Genomic DNA, 19,903 nt, shown 5'->3' with positions numbered 1-19,903 from the left:
ATCCTTTAGGTAATAAAGAAGGCAAGAGAATTCCAGGCTATAGGGAGCCCATTGGCTGGATCACCTTATTTACGGTTCTAATCTATTAGCATTCCCAATTTTCCAGATTTCTTTTTAATGACAAATATAGGAGAATTCCAAGGACTGGTAGATTCTTCAATATGTTGATCATTTAGCTGCTCCTGCACCAGCTGTTTAATGCCTGTAATTTTTCTGATGTCAAAGGCCATTTTTCCACCCACACAGGTTTGTCAGTTAACCACTTTAAAAGTAGGACTGTTGGTACCTTTGAAAGACCAGCAGCTGTTGTGCCTTGTTCTTGTACAACTTGAAAAGTCGGTAACTGTTCTTTATAATACCTTCTAATATTTTTCTCAGAAGCATACCTTAGTTTCTGGTTTGTTTCTAAGATTGGAGGAGTGTTAATCTGTGTTTTCCATTGCTGCAACAAATCACATCTCCATAAATTCATTGCTATGTTAACTGCATACGGTTTTAATTTGCCCATCTGTCCTTCTGGCCCTAAACACTCACCCCATTTTGCACTTTGTTTTACCTGAGGTAAAGTTCCAATCCCTAGGAGCAGAATATTTACCACCTGAAGAGGCCAATCTGGATGCCACCATTTTGCTGAAATTATTGTTACATCCATGCCTGTGTCTAGTAAACCTTCAATCACAGTGCCATTTATTTGTATTTTTAGCTTTGGTCTTTGCTCATTTATATGCCAAAAATACTTGTTTTATGGTCTCTCCTGAAAAAAGAAATTTTTAATCTACTGAAGCTGTTCTGTCATCTAGAGCAGTATGATTTTTCACAACAGGCAATAAGTCTTTTAATTGCTCTGTGGAGGAGTTTCCCCAATGCTGACAGGGAATGATTGGCCCAAATTTGACATGGAGGCCTGTGAGAGGTCCCCTAAGGTGTTTCATGGTACCAAAGGGTTCCCTTGCCTGTTCCATGTTAATCTGCCTTCATTAGTCCAGTGCTGGCCTTTGTCACGCCTTCTGTTTGGATTATCTCTAGAAAAAACTTTGTTCCTTGGAATACCTTGCCTACAGTCCCTTTTCAGATGACCTGGTTTATCACAATTAAAACATCTAACCTTTTGATTTTTTTTCTTAAAATTTTTAGAAATCACTTCTCCCATCCAAGTTTCATCATAAGTATGAGATCCAGTGTTGGCTGCATTTAGAATCCATTTATCTGTTGGTGCTGATCTTGCCTTTAAAACCTAACCACCCTTTGCATTTTGAATTAGCATTTTTCCAAAGCCAAAGATTCAGTTAGTATTTGTCTAACTTCTGGATCTGATATCATTTTAGTTACAGCTGAAGTCAATCTTTATTTAAAAAAAAAAAATCAGTGCAAGCTTCTTTTGGGCCTTGTATAATTTTAGTAAATGACTCATTCCTCTTTCCTAATTCTTCAGCCCTGTCCCAAGCATTCAAAGTTGCTATATGGCACCTCATCCATGCTGCTTCCCTGATCTCATGCTTGTTTTGTTTTGTTTTTGGAGACAGGGTTGGTGGTTGGTTGGTTGGGTGGTTAGTGGTTGTGGCTGTAAAGGATTCCTTTAATAGACAGTATTTTAACATTTTGTTGTTGTATAAATGATTACTTAACTGAGATTGTAATGGGTCTTTCTTTGGACTGAATTAAGTATGAAAGCTTGGCTTTAGCTTAGGCTTGTTCCCAACTAGCTCTTAAAACTTTAACTAACCATTTACATTAATCTACATTTTGCCCCGTGGCTCTCCTCAGTCCCTATGTCCTACTTCCTCAGTGTCTGGCTGGCTAATCTCCCACCTCAGATTCTTCCCAGAGTTCCTATCTCTGCCCCTAAGTCCTGCCTATCCTCTCCTGCCTAGCTATTGGCTGTTCAGCTCTTTGTTAAACCAATCAGAAGGTGCCTTAGGCAGGTGAGGAAGGACAGAGACACGTCTTTACACAGTGTGATCAGATATCCTGCAACACAAGAGATAATTCACACAGTTTATTACTTACAGATGGGAATATACAAAGACGTTGTCACTTTAAAATCATTGTGTTGACCCTGTGTCCCACTGCAATCTAGTGACCATCTGCGCTCCCTGATTTCCCATTGACCACCAGGCAGACCCATCCCAAGATGACTGCTAGTCCTTGTGTTTTGTAATATTCTAAAAGTTCAAAGACACACGGATGTTTTCTGCAGCATACGTATTCCCAGGGGATTCTAGAAGAATTCAGTCCTCTAGAAATGAATTCCCTGTATGGTTCAGATGGTGTTTAGCTGCCAGGCTTCACCCATTCTTCAGGGAATCAAGTTTTCTTCCAACCCCATTACTTCCCTGATCTCACATCATGGTCACTGCAGGTGTGTGCAAGTGTTTTTTGGTTTGGTTTGCTTTTTGTTTGTTTTGTTTTGTTTTTTTTCTTCCCACTCCTAATTGGTGTTTGTAGCTATAGGCCAGTACATTCTGCACACATTGCAGCAAGCTTAACTGCCTCCCTCTAGACAGGAGTGTATTCACAGGAGTCATCAGGAACTGTTGGGTACTTAAGTGAGACAGCTAGAATTGAGTTGTGTTCTTAACCATAAACTACAAACTGAATTTTAAAGAATGAAAATGAAAAAATAATAGAAAGTATCTATTTTTATATCAAGTATGCCATTAAAATTAACTTCACCCACTTTTACTCTTTAAATGTGTTTGTAAAAAAATTCGAGAATTGTTGAGACCAAGGTTGGATAAAGCACAGGGACAAATAGCCAAATGAATGGAAACACATGAACTATGAACCAATGGCTGAGGGGTCCCCACTGGATCAGGCCCTCCGAATGGGTGAGACAGTTGATTGGCTTGATCTGTTTGGGAGGCATCCAGGCAGTGGGACCAGATCCTGTGCTCATTGCATGAGTTGGCTGTTTGAAACCTGGGGCCTATGCAGGATTGTTTGGCTCGGCCTGGGAGGAGGGGACTCGACCTACCTGGACTGAGTCTACCAGGTTGACCTCAGTCTGTGGGGAAGGCTTTGCCCTGGAGGAGATGGGAATGGGGGGGGGGGGTTGGGGGGAAGGTGAGGGGGACGGGAGGGGGGGAGAACAAGGGAATCCGTGGCTGATACGTAGAACTGAATCGTATTGCAAAATAAATTAAAATAAATTAAAAAAAAATTCTAAATTGCCTCTGGCTCCCATCACGTTTCTACTGGACAGTGTTGCTCTCAGATGATGGGAATGAATCTTTTGTCCCAGACTGCATTCCCCCGTATTCTGCAGTCTAAGCCACATAGAGTTGCTGTTACTACTTGCCTGTGTGTAACTTGGGGACAGTCCCCCCAAATCTTTTACACCGTGAATCTCATGGCAGTGTCCCACCCGATACCACTCAGAAAAAGACTGAGATTTCCAGCAGGAACGAGACCATTGCCCTTGTGGTAGAATGTTGTATTCAGCATTGAAGGAATATTGAACATGGGAATGTCCGTAAACCTCATGGATCTTGAGCTGTGAGCATTACCAGTGAATGCCATGTGTGAAGTGAATGTTAATGAAGAAAACCTGTTGTTGTTATTTGTAAAAACTGCTCCATTTTTCTACTTTAACTGATAATGCTGTAATATGTATGACTATGAGAATAGGGAAAAAACAGATGTGACTGTTGGAAATGTAATTGATACTTTAATCCACATTAAAGCCATGGCACATAAAAATGGCTTTATAGCAATTTTAAGATGTATACAAAAGGCAGGAATCTGAGATCCTAATGGAGTTATATTCCAAGAACATAGAACATATCATATACATGTATGTGTACAGCGTACCCAAAGATCTCTGAATAAAGAAAAAGGTCTCTTGAAGACATTCTAGATTTGAGATCGAATACTGAAAATTCTTCAAATGACATATTTTAAATTTCAAACTAGCAGCTGTAATATTATACACTTTGTGTAAATGTGGTAGCTAAGCAATAAAACATTTGGCCATTTCAGAAATAGTCTCTTATGAACCACCAATTTTATCTTAATTTTTAGGAAACCAGAATTCAGGCCATGGAAAAGGATTCAAAGAAAATACATCATTTCTCTGTCGTCAACACTGTTGCCGGGCGAGCCGTGACTCACATCTTTGTGGCTGACAGCCTAGAGGACCTTCAGGAGTGGATGGGTGCCTTCCGGCAGCATTTCTTGGATCTTAGTAAGTAGATATTTGTGTTTTCTAGTAGTGTATTCACAAGGCCTGGGAGGCTGGACACACAGAGGTCCAAATATTAAAATAAAGAATTTGTACCAGGGATGTTTTCCCCACCCCTGGAAACCTTGGTTATGTACCACAAACCTTTTCCAGAGAACGATCATCCATCCTGAGATCATAGTGTTCAAAAGAGTCTCATTTTTTATCACCTTCTGCTAAGTGCAGATCTGTTGTGATGGCATCTTGAGCTTCATCCAGAGACAAGTTTTAGCCCCATGTATGTCCTTCTCCATCTCAGTAGCACAGTCCAGCGCTGTGCATAAAATACGTGAGAGTCTCAGGTTTCACCCTCCATTCATGGGAGCCTTGCTTACAGGTAGTTCTTGGCCTTAGTGATAAACCGAGCAGCCTATGTGTGATCTGCGGTTTTATTTTGAAAATGGAGACTGTTGACAATGGCTGCTTCTGATCCATTTAAGCCTCCTGTTAGAGTCAGCCAGTATTTCCTGTCTACAGAAGGCTACAGATTTGTGCCATGGAGTTGTTTGCAAGCAATGGAGTGTGACTTCTGAACCACTGTAAAGAGGCGGCACCTGCTGTCACCGGGCGGTACCCAGGCCTGCTCTGATGTGCAGTTCAGCAGGGGTCGGGGTGGAGGTTGGGAAGAGGAGGCAAGGACAGGCAATGAGTGTGAACATGGCTCGGTGCTCCACGGCCCTGCTTGCTTCCCAGGAGGTCCCCAGGAGGTATGTGTTGCTTGGCTCTACTCTCGAGATGAGAAAACTGAGACCCAGGAAGGCCTGTGTTCGTGGCATTGAACTAGGGCAGTCCTTCAAGCCATCTTAAGCACCATCCTGAGGCACATGGTGTGCAACTGTCCTCAGTTTCTTTTTCTTAAGTTAACTGCAGACCGTGTGTGCGTGAGTGATTTCAATAACAGCTTGCGTTCTGTCGCACTGGTTTGTGCAGCTCGGTCTTGCCGTGTGCTGGCTGGCCTCAAACTTGAGATCCTGCCTCAGCTTCCTGAGTGCTGCTGACGTGGTAGGCATGCAGGGGCAGTGGTGGTGACGACCACTTGTAGCCCAGGCTAGCCCTTGCATTTTTTTAATCCTCCTGCCTCTGGGATCACAAGCGTGTACTTGTGATCTGGACCTAGTCGACACCCTCCTTTCTTTTTCGGATCGTAATTAGAATTTTGACCGCTTTCCCAGACTCTCTGATTTGGAGAGCCTGACTTACAAAAAGAAAAGATGCTGTTTTAAGAGATGATTCTGGTAGTTCATGGGCATAATGACAGAGAAGGGGCATTGGAAGTGCTAATCCAGAACACACTAGTCTGGATGCTGGGGGCAGGGGAGGCGTGGTTAGTGGGAGGGCCCACTTCTAGGTAACTCCTCACATTGTCACTTGGATGCTGACATTTTTTTTAACCAAGTAGTGCCAATCTGTCATTTTTAAAGTGCAAAATCTCTTACTTTTTATACTTTGTATGACAAGCAAAGATGGAAGTGTTTATACTCCCCAAAATATTGAATTACAATGTAGTCCTCTAATTTTCTTAAATTTTTTTTGTCATTTTTAAATTAACATTAACCTGTTTGTGCCTCTGTATATGCCTAGTTTTGTCTCTGTGTGTGTGTGTGTGTGTGTGTGTGTGTGTGTGTGTGTGTGTAGATAAGTGGTTGATGCAGTACATGTGTGCAGGTCAGAGCGCAGTCTGTGGGAACTGGTTCTCTCCTTCTCCCGTGTGGGTTTTTGGGGACTGAATTTAGGTCGTCAGATTCGGCATTGTGCTCCATTGCCCACCGAGCCATCTTGCTGGCCTCATTATTCTAATTTTCTTAGTGACAAGCAGGCCTTCCTCATCTTGGTTGAAGTATGGTGTCTAGAGCAAAGAAGAAGAAGCTATCAGGAATGGAATAGCATAAGAATAATTTAATATTAACTGAGTCAAACTTCAGTTCTTTAGCCCAATTTTAAGAGTAGAAGACCAGGAGAGTGAGCTAATCAGGATGGATGAAGAAGTGAAGATGGATGTGGGTGTGCTTAGCCGGGATGGACAGGGTGTGGAGGTGGGGGGATAAGGGGGTATAAGTGCTGTTTTAGGATTTGAAAGTGTATAAAAGAGGCATGACCCCTGTTCCACATGGTCAGTAGCTAGGAATATTTAAACAGACAGGATTTTGTTTTTCAAATAATTACTATAAATACCGAGTCACCGGAAGAGCTTAGCACAGTAGATCCTTGTATAACAGGGAACATGAACAGTGAGAAGTAGTGCGGCGGAGGCAGCGAACTGGCCGGCAGGAGGCAACGCTCACCCCAGGCCTGACAACCTCAGTTCCGTTCCTAGGATCCCTGTGGTGGATGCAGAGACCAACTCCTGCAGGTTGTCCCCTGACCCTCCCAGGTGCCAGAGCACCGTATGTGCTTACATGCATGTGTGTGTGGGCACGCGTGCATGCATACACACACACACACACACACACACACACACACACACACACACACACACACTAAATATGTGTAATGAGGTAACACAGCGTTGTGGGAAACACCTCTTATATAGAGTAGATATTTACCTTGTGTTGACATATCAGCTATCATGTATTTCCATATATTCAGACCTAGTCAGTGCAGAATGCTTCCGTCGTAAAGTCACCTCTGACACCAGGAGCATGTGGGACGGGACAGGGTTATGTTCCCATCTGCAGCATGGTTAGCATTCCGTTTCTAGCGCAGCTATGAACTACTGCATCTCAAGCTCCCCGGGCAGAAGTCACCACTTCTCAGCGTGGTACACCTAAGAGCGTGATAGAGAAATGCCAGCCCCTTTTAAATGAGTCATCATTTTTCATCAACTACAATTAAAACATGGCTTTTACATATTTATTGAAAAAGGAAGGGGGTGTGTAAGAGGTCAGCTCCAGCTTCTGGCTTCAGACCCCGGGGAGGAACCTTTGCAGCTGTGTATCCTGGGGGTCCGTTTCCTGTTGGTTTGCTGTGTGGCAATCAGTATCATCGTAAAACACCCCGATGTGTTTTTGATGTGTCTTCACTCGTTACGGTAATGGATTCAAAATGTAGGCGTTTATCACCATGTGCCGTGACAACAAAATGAATATGTAATTAAGTGAACATGAAGTGTCTTTGAAATTTTCAGCCATGGAAAGCTACCATGTTGGACAGATTGAATATACACATTGAAACTATTCAAAAATGGAAAAAAAAATAAGTCAACCTTAGAAGGTATCGGGTGTGTTGTCCCTCCCCTTCCAGTGATGTGAGTGAGATACAGGGTTGGGAACCCCGTGACTTCTGTGATGTCATTGGATGGTCACGTGATAAGGAGGAATGCAAGTCAGCAAATATCAATCTTTTTTTTTAATCCACAGAGAAGTCTGAAAACCTTAAGGCTTAAATAGTGAAACAATGAAAATAAACATTGATGATGCCCACACTTTGAAATTTTAATTTAATAGTTGCGCTATGAAATAATTCTTACTTCTTAATTAAAAATTTCAAGTTAAAGATATATGAGGACTTGAATTCTGTATTTCTTCTTCCGTCCAATGACAGCTGGATTTCAATGAGGTTTTATCTCCCACATGTCTTGAATACTGGATGTTTTCATCTAAAGTGTAGAACAGAAGCTGTGCACACTTGCACAGTGAATTCGAAGGTTAATGTGATTGCCGATGGTTTTGTGTAGTGGTGTCCTAGCTAATAGCCTGGAGATCTTAGTGTCTACTCAGAACTGTGGGGGTTTTTTGTTTGTTTGTTTTGTTTTGTTTTTTAAATGAATCACTCGTGAAGAATCAGCTTTGAAAACTGTGGATTCTACCAGGTTTTTGTACATGCTTCTGAAAAGCTAGGGTTTATTGATACATTTTCAACATACACACACACACACACACACACACACACACACACACACACACACACACACAGTGTTGATATTGGCGGAAAATGAAATACATAGCTTCACATTTATATTTCAAGCTAGCCTGCTTCTTTCTTTCTTTCTCTTGTAGGCCAATGGAAGCATTGTTGTGAAGAACTTATGAAAATTGAGATTATGTCGCCACGGAAACCACCTTTGTTCCTAACAAGGGAGGCGACCTCCGTGTACTACGATATGAGTAAGTGGGGCTTGCCTCCTCCGAGCCACAGGGTGATAAGACCAACATTGTCCACACCCCAGCCGCTCACTCTATTGACATTAAAATGCTAAAATTTTCAGGGCACAATCAAATTGAATAAAAAAAAAAAAAGGACTGTGATTATAGACTGAGGAGCTCATGTTTAATAGATGAATTAATACAAAATTAATGAATGCGTATTTTTCATAGTTCACATACTCACGATCAAACAGAAAACTCCAGGCTTAAAAGAAGAAAGTACTGAGCTTATGAGATTCAGAAAATGTAAAAGTAAAGAGTCTAAGACGTGATCATGTTCAGTCATTGTTTACTGGGTTTGTTTTTATGTTACAGACAGGGAAATATAAATGAATGGAATCATTCATCTCTGGTCAAAAATAACTAGTTAGGTCTAGTATTTAAGAAATTTGTCTCTCTTAAATTTTTCGATTTCATTTTCCCACACTTTGAATGGTGTTTAATCTGTGGGCTGGCCTCCAGGATGGTACTCACAAGCTCATCTGGAGAGTAGTGTCCCTCTATTCCACTCCTAATATACTTGCAAGGACGCGCATGCATGTGTGTGTGTGTGTGTGTGTGTGTGTGTGTGTGTGTGTGTGTGTGTATTTACAATCATAGATTCCAAGTGATGACTTTAAAATATCACAAATTCAATCAGCAGACCTTTATCTCAGTTTCCTTATTTTTTCCCAAGGAAAATTTTACCCAGCATCCTTATCACCAGAAAGGGAGGGCTTCGGACTCCTGCTCTTGGGGCTTTGGTTTTGGAGGTTTTGTCCTTCACCGTTAGCAGAGACTTCAGGGGTCTGTAGGAAAAACTCCTGACTCATGACCTCCATCCCTGTTCATATAACAAACTTCCTGGTAGGCAAAGTAAAGGCTTACATCTAAGAAAAGTTACTGTACGATAAATATTTATAGAGAGTTCAAGAAGCGCTCATGTGTGTCCATCTGTGTTCTGTATGTGTGAGTGTATGTATTTTTCATATGCAGTGTATGTTGTATATATGATATTTATTGTATATCTACAGTACAGTACAGTACATGATAGCCTTGTTTTGGGGACCTTCGTGATAAGATTATTTTTTTTTTTTTTTTGGTTTTTTGAGACAGGGTTTCTCTGTGTAGCTTTGCGCCTTTCCTAGATCTCGCTCTGTAGACCAGGCTGGCCTTGAACTCACAAAGATCCGCCTGCCTCTGCCTCCCAAGTGCTGGGATTAAAGGCGTGCGCCACCACCGCCCGGCAGGATTATTTTTTACAAGTAAGTGTTTTTCTTACTTATCACGCTCCCAAGTTTTTGATGGTCGTGATTGGTAGCATATTGACTTGGAAAATAATAGCTTATTTGAATAAAGTACATATGACTGTTGGGGTTTTTTATTCCCCCCCATGAAGTTTCTTCTTAAAATTGTTGCAGGCATCGATTCACCTGTGAAACTTGAAAGTTTAACCGACATAATACAAAAGAAAATTGGAGAGACGAATGGGCAGTTCCTCATTGGCCAGGATGAAGAGTCCACACCACCCCCGTGGGCCGCCGTCTTCGATGGCAATCATGAAATGGTCATCCAGAAGAAAGTGTTGTCCCCCGCGGGCAAACCGACCCCTGACGGGAAGAGGAAAAAGAGGCGAGCGCCACTTCCTCCTACGGACCAGCCTCCCTTCAGCATGAAGACTCAGGGTGGCACCGATCAACCCAAGGACAGCAGGGCCCAGGCCAGTGTCTCTGGAGCCTCACCTTCAGACCCCAGACCGTCATCACCAACGCGTCTCTCCCAGAAACCGGTGGCTGCCCCTCGCAAACTTCTCCCTGCCAGGAAAAACAGTTCAGCTGGTGATGAGCACACGGACACTAAAACCAGTTTTGAAGGCAAGCCGGTGCCGGCTCCAAGGCAGAAATCCCTCAGAGGCATTCTGGACCCTCGATCATGGCTGCCAGCACAAGTATAGGCAGCCTGTGCTATCTAGATCCCAGCTGTGAAGAGCAGGTCAGAGGCATTGTGTGTGTAATGTTACATAATTGTATAGGTAAAGACCATGGTGATTTCCATGAACCATTAATAAGCTATTAGGTACAGAAAAGCACCTTTTACTAGAGAATTGAATTTCTCTTTTACTTCTCATTTCCAGAATATAAATGATTTTTTTTTCTCTCCCCACAGAGCAAAAGAGCAGTTTCTAGACAGTATCCTAATTGTTGGAAGGGTTAATTTAGTCCTACCATAGTAGCAGGCCGTGAATAAGCAGTAGGCAGAAGAAAGCCTTGATGTTTCTTTTGGAGAGAGATTGTCTAGTAATGTAGACTGTGTTAAATACAAGCCGTATTCTCATTGTGAGAATTTTAATACTTAATGGAATGTTTCAAAGGTTTTATTCAAACCACAAATTACAGAATCCACCCAAGAAAATTTCCCCTTCAGCTTTCTGGAATTCTCATCTAACGGTTCGCTGGCTCCCCTCTATGGTTTAACTTGATGGTTTATAGGCTTGACCTTTTAAATTCCTGGGATAAGTTTTAGAATATTAAATTCTTTGTCTTTAAAGGGAATTAGTAATCCGCCATTCAGAGTCATTTCCTTGATGAGCCCCGAAATCCTGTTGACTCTGCCGCTCATCAGTGAGGCACACACTTATTAGTGAGAGAAATGGATATGAAATGTCCCACACTGCTCGGCTTGCTGTATGATGCTAATCTCCATTGTGCCCTCTGGAATTCAGGGAGGCAAGTAGCTGATTAATGTCTTAAAATTTATTTAATACTTATTTTAAAAGCGGATGACAGATTAAAAAATCATCAGAAAAGTTGACCATAGTAATTTTCAGGATTAATCCTTTTTCAGATTTTTAATTAGATTTCCTTTTTTGAGTAAGGGTGGATGTCTGGTATTGATATTATTCATTAAAACTAATATTCAGTAATCACGTTGGCATCATTTCCATAGGAGGTAATTTCCATAGCAACTAATCATAGTGACCTAAACAGGATTATGAATTGAATGGGGGATAAATAGCGAGAGGATGAATATCTTAAATGGACAAAAGAAGAATCCACTTTTTATAGTAACCCTTTTTGTAAACAAGAACAGCAGAACGGTTTTAAAATGTCATCAGAATTTCCAAGTAAAACGTCCTAGAAGATGTCAAGCTCAGTCCTGAGAGTCCAGGACCACCCAAGCCCTAACTGTCACCATACGCCGGCCGCCATCAGGCTGTAGGAAGTAAACTACAGATAGAGCGGGATCAGAACGCCATCGTGTGCAACGAACGTCGGGCCCACACAAGCATTAATGGAACCTTTCACCATGTTTAAGTAGCAGGGGGGGATATTTTGTTGTTCTGTTTTGCCTTGTTTTTGTTTTTCATTTCTACACTGTGTTGTGACTGCTGGGTAATATATACTCTATTGCTCGCCCGGGACTCCCAGGAAGAAGTGGGACCCAGGAACAGCGACACATTAGGTCTCTCTCTGGTGTCACCTTGGTGCAGGTAGAACACTGGGCAGAGACTCCTACACCCATGGAAACCTGAAGAGTAGATGGATGTGGGGTTTTGTGTTTTGTTTTGTTTTGTTTTTGTTTAACTGGAAGGTTCTCGAAAGTTTTGATGGTGATTGTCATTCCAATAAATCATACTCTTAAGTTCCATTATTGTTCGAAATGCCTTTTTTTCAAGCCCCACTGCTACCTACCTCCAACCATGTCTGTGAACTGTTGGTACCAGTTCTTCTCTGTTGGTTTATTTGTGTTAGAAGATGCCGCTGGCAAAATTGCTTCGGATCACTGGCACCCAAGTGCCCCCGCCCCCACCCCTAGTGCCCTTCAGTTGCCGTGTTCCTTTATTACAAACCAGTACTTAAAAACACAAGTCACCATCACCTTCTGATTTCTTGTACAAGTTGCGGCCGGAAGAGTTTAGGTTGCGCAGGCCAGAGAGAGAGAGAGAGATTGATTGATTGATTGATTCCTGGAGACATCTTAGAGGAGTCATGTTCTCAGAGGGGAGCTTTGAACCAGGTCTGAAATCAGGTTCCTTCCCAGAGCCCCATGGGTAAATCCCTTCCCCAGCCCCGCCCCCTTTTTCTGAAGGTCCACCTCCGTGTCACTCTGCCCCTCAGATACTGGTCCACCTCCATCCGCCCCACATCAAAGAGCAGTGAGGACAGAGCTGTTCTTTTCCTTCTTCCCCACCTCTCCCCTAACTCTTCACACCTTCCCTCCCCCTCCTCCCTCTTTGCTTCACAGCCTAAAAATATCTGAAGATACTGACTTAAGAACTGCCCGGGAATTTTCCAGAAGTACTCTCTCATTCACTGAACTGGAGCGGCGATGGAGGGCCGTGCCACGTGATGTGAGAGGCGCCAGGGCTTCGTAGGAGCTGGTCCCCACGTGGCCTTTCAGTTCACCGCTTTGCTGTCAGAGCTTGATAAAATTATAATTGGAGAAACCTAATAGAAAAAAAAAATAGATACTTTAAATTATGGTACTTCTGATGATGGGGAGATAATATTTTGGGCAATTGCGTCTCCGTCTCAAGGTCTAGGGTATACATTACAACAGCATTTGCAGTGATATCATTTTTAATTGCTGCAAAAAATAAAACCCCAGTAATTTTCCTATTTTAACATCTTTCAAAGAGAAAGAACACTTCGATGTAAATATACACTTCTCAAGCTAAAACCTATCAAAACTACCAAGCATGGCAGCGCTGGCTGACTTCACAACATCTTCACTATCTGCACTCCTCCATACACAGCTCCTTTCAAACAGATATGGCTGCGTGTGGCAAACTCCACCCATTCCTTATGGATACCTGCCTCTGCCCTTTAGGATAAAATGTCTCTCACTTGGCACCGTTTATTAAAAATGAATAGGCGCTGTCTTGGCTTAGAGACAAGCTGTGTAAGGTAGGTGGGCAGCAATGATCTCAAGTCTTTCTCTTCGGTACCTCAGCCACCTACTGTGAAGTTAATTAATGCAGACCAACATGAAATTATAGGGGCGTTTGGTGTCGTTTATGTTAGATGCCATTCAAAGGCAGTCATCTGTGCAACTGCGGTGGGGACAGCCACGTTAGAGATGCAACAGATGCTGCGAGCAAAGGGGGGGGGGGGGAAGGCTTCTGCTTCTGTGTCTCCTGGTCAGAACTTACCAGAACTCAATCGTATGTTCAAGAGTGGATTGGTGAATAGCAGTTAAGCTGTAATTAATGACTATTTGCATTCTGGTAGTTGTCCTCTCTGTTCTGTTTCAAAAGCTTTTCTATTTTTAAATTGTGTGTGTGTGGGGTGTGTGTGTGTGTGTGTGTGTGTGTGTGTGTGTGTGTGTGTGTGTGTACATGTGCCAATGGAGGCCAGAAGAGGTCTCCAGACCCCCTGGAACTGGATTACAGGTGAGGTTCCCAGTGTGGATGCCAAAGAACCGAACCTGGGTCCTCTTCAGGAGCAGCAAGTGCTCTTAACCACTGAGCCATCTATCCAGCCTGAAATGTGTGTTAACTACTTTTTCGCTAATAATAGTTCCATGAAAATTGTTGTTCAGGACTGTGCATTTTCCTAGCTAACCCTGGGGGAAAATAACACATTTGAGTTTCTTAAGGGATTTGTTTGTTTTTTAAAATTATGCTTATTTGTTTATTTATAAAGGTGCATTGCCACCACCTACATGTGGAGTCTGTTGACAACCCGTGGAAATCAGCTCTCTCCTTCCGCTAAGTGGGTCCTTTGAATTGAAATCAGGTCCTTGAGTTTAGTGGCAAGCACCTTATCCACTGAGCCATCTAGCCAGCCCCACCTTTGAGTTTTTAAAAGGCAAGATTTCATTTGAAAGTAGATTGTATTATTTCCTAGCATGTTTATGTAATTAGCATGTCTAATCATATGTGGATCAAATGTCTGGATTCAATAGTATTAATTGTATCAAACTTTTTTTTAAGGTCAAAAAGTATTTGAAGGAAGTCTAAGTCACGTGATTAAAACTTGTGTAATAATTAAAGGACATGATTCCTGAAAATGTTTTCTAGCATGTTCTCTGAGGTTTTCCCTCTGGGCTGAACTAATGGAGATGGACGGACAGTTAGCTTCTGAGGAAACCCACCCTCAGATATTAGGAAACTCATTATCAGGCACCTTGAGGTCCTTAACGGTTAAGTATTTGCATGGAATCCCTAGCAAAATCTGCGTACTCCAAAAAGTCTTTTGAGGTGGTCCTGTTTTGAATTTATCAGGCTAGGTTTTCCCCAGACTGTAAGTCATTAGCCACAAGGAAACACCTTGTTTTAATTCTCCGACCTCCTACATAACTCATTCTCTTGGAGCCCTTCAGGTGGAGAGGAGAAGTCTCTCATTTCACTATTTTATTTCTAAGTGTGTTATAGGACCAGAAGTTGTCTACATTTCTTTCTTAATAAAAAAAAAATTCATTTTTCTCAGGAGAGAGACTAACCAATCAGTAGGCATGGATAAAAACAGAAGTCCTTAATGTTGAGCAAATCCAAAAAAAATAAAAAATAAACTGTTACAGAAATGTCTGAAAGCATTGTTCCTCCTGTGAGTATGGGGGGTGGGGGGTGGCTGATTCTGGCTTGTTTTGACAATTATGCAAGACCATGCTGAAAATTCTGTTTTCAATGGGTAGCAGTTTGCTTTGGGGAAACAAGGTAATCTCCTACCTCCACTACTGAAGGAGAGGTCAGTTGACAAAAAGGAGTCTGTCTGCTTAATTATGCTGTGTCACAAGCGTGTGTCAGGACACCCAAATAAATCCTGTTGAAGGTGAAAAAGTCGTGTTGTATGTCAAAGTATCTACGGGAAAGAAAACAAATAGGTCTGGGGAGATGGCTCAGTGCGCATGAGGCCCTGGTCAGTCCGCAGTGTTCACAGCAGCAGCCTGGCAGAGCCACGTGTGCCTGTAACCCCAACACGTGGGGTCAGAGACAAGAGGATCCTGAGAGATCACTGGGCTACATCCTAAGCTTCTGGTGCGGTAGAGACCCTGCCTCAAGGCAGTAAGGCAGGGTGCGGTGGAGGAAGACACTTGACATCCTGCTCTGGCCTCCTAATGGGCAAATGTGGGTGTGTGTAACACACAGAAAAACAAACAAACAAACAAAAACCACGTTTCCTTTTGGGGTTTGTGAATCGGTACATTTTTGTAGAGTTTAGTTATCTGAATAAATACACATTTTAACTTAGCCTAGGATGCTTACCATTTTTCACTGAAAGAAGAAAAAGTGTTGAAAAGAGTCTAAACTCAAATTTTAAATTTTAAAACCAATAGGTTATATATGTGGAATATAGACCTGTAGGCTGAGAACTGTAGGACTGGATAGTTATGTTCTGTGATTGATTTTCTGTCCTTAAGTCACTATTTTTATTTATTTATTTATTTATTTATTTATTTATTTATTTATTTATTTATTTATTTATTTATTGGTTTTTTGAGACAGGGTTTCTCTGTGTAGCTTTGCTCCTTTCCTGGAACTCACTTGGTAGCCCAGGCTGGCCTCGAACTCACAGAGATCTGCCTGTCTCTGCCTCCCAAGTGCTGGGATGCATGCGCCACCACTGCCCAGCTATTTTTTTTAACTATGTACGTGTGTGTGAATGAGTTTGTGCACATACATGAGTACGTACGTACCCATGAAGGCCAGAAGAGAGTGTGGGGTCTCCTTGGGGCTGGAGTTACAGGTGGTTGTGAGCTACTGTGTGGTGGCTGGAAACTGAATTCAGGTCCTCTGCCACAGTGGTCTATGACTCTTAACTTCCCAAGTTCTCTACATCAGCAAGATGTTCTCGAAGACTTGGAAAAGGCACTTTATACTTTCAATGAGTCTCCTGGCCTGAGCGTATGAAAGGCATTCTCCAATCCTCTGGGAGAATCCAATAGGTTCTCAATAAATTATCCTATCGAGTTTCCTCTTTGGCTTCAGTTCCATATGTTGGTTTCTACTTGAAATGGAGGCCACAGGGAAATAGAGTGTTGAAGACCAAGTCACATACAAGGGCCAGTTTCAACACCACCTCCTCCCGTCCGTCCATCCTCCCAGATAAATACCAGATAGAGTGGCTCGCCTTCTGTTCACCTTGCTAGTGATGCTGTCCGCAGCCTTATGATCAAGTTGGTTTGGGGTCTACCCTAACCCTCCCTCTGCCCACACCAGCCATCATCACATGTGTGACAGCCCTGGGCAGAGCTTCCCGGAACCAAGATGGGTTTTTAGTTCAGGCTTTATTTAGATGGCCACATTTGTGTGAGAAGGAGTTTGGAGGTGTGTCCAGTGAGCTTGCTCAGGATGTGCATGTCGCCACTGTCATGTATATTAAGGGTGTTGGTATCTCGGAGAGAACGAAAGCATTCCTTCTAGATCATGACTGAGGATGCTCAAATCCTGCCCTGACTGCAGCTGTCCCCTCCAGGGGGGTCCTCTCTAACGGTCGTGATGACTGTCCCACCACCCCACGGAGGTAAGGCATGATGTAGATGAACCCAGGCTGTTCTGCTGTGTCGGGGACTAGCAGAGGCTCATTTCCTGGGCCCTGTCCCAAGAACATCAAGCTGGGTGCTATAGGTCCTCCAGATCAGAGAGAGACATTAGCAGTCGTTCCTGGCCTCTTACCAGTTAGGAAGGTGAAAAGGTGAATGAATAGCTTGTCCAAGGCAGTGTGGCTTAATGAAAAACTAGAATCCAGTTTCCTTTGTTCGTAAACTGAAGGATCTCTCCACTCACTCTGCCATGCCAGTGGTGAGGTCGGCTTCTCCTATAGCTTGCCTTCGTTTCTAGAACTGACATCCAAGGCTCTCTCTGTAGTCCAACCTAGCCTACCTTCCTTCTACAGGGGGTCCCGTGGATTGAACTGAGGTCATCAAGCTTGGTGGAAAGCATCTTTACCCCCTGAGTGCTCTCACCAGCCCTGTGCCAGTGCCAGCTTTTTCTTTAAAGAGAGTAAAGCTTTAAGTTGTCTCTATAGTGGATACCCCAGCGGGATTGAGTTGACTGCTTCTCTTCTTTGTAGAGAGGTGAAGGAGAGGCCTGAAAGCTTGGAAAAGGTGACCCATGGGAATGAGCAGATTGAAGCTCGCAAAGGATAGGGACCCAGGGCAGAACTCAGATACACGCATGCTCAACTTTGCAGAATAGACTTTCTGTTTCCCTCTGAGGGAAACCAATCTCTCTCTCTCTCTCTCTCTCTCTCTCTCTCTCTCTCTCTCTCTCTCTCTCTCTCTCTCTCCCCCTTCATCCCTCGCTCCCTCCCTATCACCCCCCAATGCCAAAGTCTTTCTTAAGTAGTCTACTATGAGAAAGAAAAAAAAAACTTAGTACAAGCTTTTTAGGGAAAGTAGAAGTAATCATGGGATATCCTTCATCTACGCTGAACCATCACACAGAAAGCAGCCCAGGAATTAACATTCCATAAAACCATAAGATAGAATTCCCCTTTAGACTGATTTCAGTCCCAAACAGCCACTAAAAGAGTAGAGGAGTCAGAAGGTGCTGGACCAAATGCATCTATCGCAAGTCTTACCAACATCAATGGAAAGTCTAAGTTTTCCGCCATGGATTTTCTGAAAATCATTCAGCAACACCCTACAAGAATCAGTGTGGGGAGGTTGTCTTCTGTCTGCACTGCCTTCATCCCTTCTGGCTGTGGGTCTCTGCTAGCTGCCAGGGCATTAGAAGACGGAGGACGGAGGCCAGTCTCTCACCTCATGGGAGCGCAAATTGGTTGGATTGATCCTTGGAGTTCATTTCCAGTGTCAGTGAAAAAAAAAGCTGTTTACTGATCAATAACCAGAAGTAAAATGATTATTTTGCTTTGTACTTTTGTCCCCCTCCAGCTGTGTTCCCAAATAAAATATTACTTAGACCTTCACTAAATAAAAGATGTGTGTCAGAGGAGGAGGTGAGTGAGGAGCGTTTGTCCACCCATAATCCATGATGCTTCCCCCACCCACTCCAGTCCCCAGACTTCCAGCAGTTTCTTTGGGGGACTTTTACATCTCTCAGAATGATTTGAACACTGGTGTGATGTTGTTTAATCAGTCTTTTTCTTTTTTTCTTTCCAAGACAGGATTTCTCTGTGTAGGTTTTGAGTGACTAACTCCACTCTTCCTGGTTGCAAAGAACCTTCTAGAATCTCAGATTTTGACTACTTAGTACTGAACCATCCAGTTGGAAACCCTAAACAATGCTTGTTTCAATAAAATACACTATACATACACAGGAAAAAACATTTTTCTTTTCAAAAATTTTGGTTTTGCCTTTGGAGACGGAATCTCATGTAGCCCAGGCTAGCCTGGAATGTACCATCTTTTTGCCTCAACTTCCCCAGTACTGTAAAGACAGGCACCATCACACTGGCAAGCATAGACTTTTCAATAAAGACAAGCAGTCTTGGGACAGGGGAGATGGTTTGATGGATAAGGATGTTTGCTAGGCAAGCACGAGGACCTGCGTTTGGATCCCCAGCCCACGTCAATAGTTGAGTGTGGCCAAACACATGTATAACCTCGACACTGGTGGGCAGCGGTGGCAGGATCACTGCAGGTTGCTAGTCACCAGCCTAGTCACTCACACATCTGTGCTCACATCCATATAACACACACACACACACACACACACACACACACACACACACACACACACACACACTAATTTAAAACAAGATGTTAAAGCTATTTCATTTCAGCACACAGACAGGGTTTGTAGGTTTGTATTGTTTTTAGTTATGAAGGGATTGCAGGGGAGGGCACCAGTGTTAAGAGCATCCTATGGTTTAATTTTCCAAAAGCCCCGGTGATACCTGGGATATGATCATGGTTGGAGTATGTCCCTTCAGTCCCACGTCTCCTGCTTCTCTGTGGAAGGCAGAGTTGCTCTCTGTGGCCCTCCCCGTTCATTCCTTCCTCAAATCAAGAGTCTTCCTTTGTCAATCTCTCTTAAAGCCGATTCTTCACTCACCCACCCATAACGAGAGAGAACAGGGCGAACTGCAGACGTGCAGTTACTATAACGACCCTTAACTGGGTTATGGAGAAAGGAGCCTTTTCAATCCCTCATTGTCCAACCGGCCACACTCAGTGAAAACTTGAACTGAGTTGTAGAAAATGCCCAAACGCAAAACAGTATGAAAAGAAAGTGTTAAGAACAGAGGAGATAGAGAGACCGAGACACAGAGACAGAGAGAGTGAGTTTGGGGGGAGGATCCCAGAAGGAAACCAGGCACAGAAATATAACTGACAGTCATGTTGTCAGAAATGACTGGCCTTTCTCATGTTCCGCGCATCTTACAGTCTTATTAGGTAAGAGTCTAGCAGCCTCCACAAGCTGACCTTCAGCTGCTCAACTTCAGCCTGTTAAGGCTGAGACCTTATAATGTGGTACCAAAAAGGCCTTACCCAGCATGTTATCAACTATACGTAAAGTTCCAAGAAAACAGTGAGTACTCAATTACTCAATAAAATTGTTACTTTGGCTATGATTATTGCCCCAATCCTAGTCACTGTTACATGCACAAGACAAGCAGGTAGACTGTGTAGGAAACTTTCAACTTCAAGGTTAGCA

General features: G+C 43.0%; 1 protein-coding gene and 1 long non-coding RNA gene across 5 annotated transcripts in view; one reads left to right on the top strand and one right to left on the bottom strand.

Annotated features, from left to right (window-relative positions):
- Rtkn2 (rhotekin 2) overlaps positions 1–11,988 on the top strand; it is a 67,581-nt gene extending 55,593 nt beyond the window's left edge. For all 3 annotated transcript variants that reach the window (XM_052744797.1, XM_052744798.1, XM_052744799.1), the window contains 3 exons: positions 4,021–4,183; positions 8,215–8,322; positions 9,762–11,988. In XM_052744797.1, the coding sequence (XP_052600757.1) occupies positions 4,021–4,183; positions 8,215–8,322; positions 9,762–10,294 (804 nt within the window). In that variant the 3' untranslated portion in view covers positions 10,295–11,988. The remainder of the gene's footprint in view (positions 1–4,020; positions 4,184–8,214; positions 8,323–9,761) is intronic.
- On the bottom strand, positions 10,040–19,312 carry LOC128114633 (uncharacterized). 2 transcript variants are annotated; one of them, XR_008219842.1, is made up of 4 exons: positions 19,143–19,312; positions 17,865–18,119; positions 12,611–12,788; positions 10,040–10,154 (listed from the first exon to the last, which is right to left on the bottom strand). It is a non-coding gene; the product is annotated as an uncharacterized LOC128114633 (long non-coding RNA). The 2 variants fall into 2 exon arrangements; XR_008219841.1 differs by lacking the exon at positions 17,865–18,119.
- Positions 19,313–19,903: the final 591 nt, after the last annotated feature.

Source organism: Peromyscus californicus, unplaced genomic scaffold (assembly GCF_007827085.1).
Source record: "Peromyscus californicus insignis strain IS unplaced genomic scaffold, ASM782708v3 Scaffold_19__1_contigs__length_69161282, whole genome shotgun sequence".
NCBI lineage: Eukaryota > Metazoa > Chordata > Mammalia > Rodentia > Cricetidae > Peromyscus > Peromyscus californicus.
The sequence above is the reverse complement of the archived record's forward strand: the minus strand, read 5'-3'. Positions and strand labels throughout refer to the sequence as shown.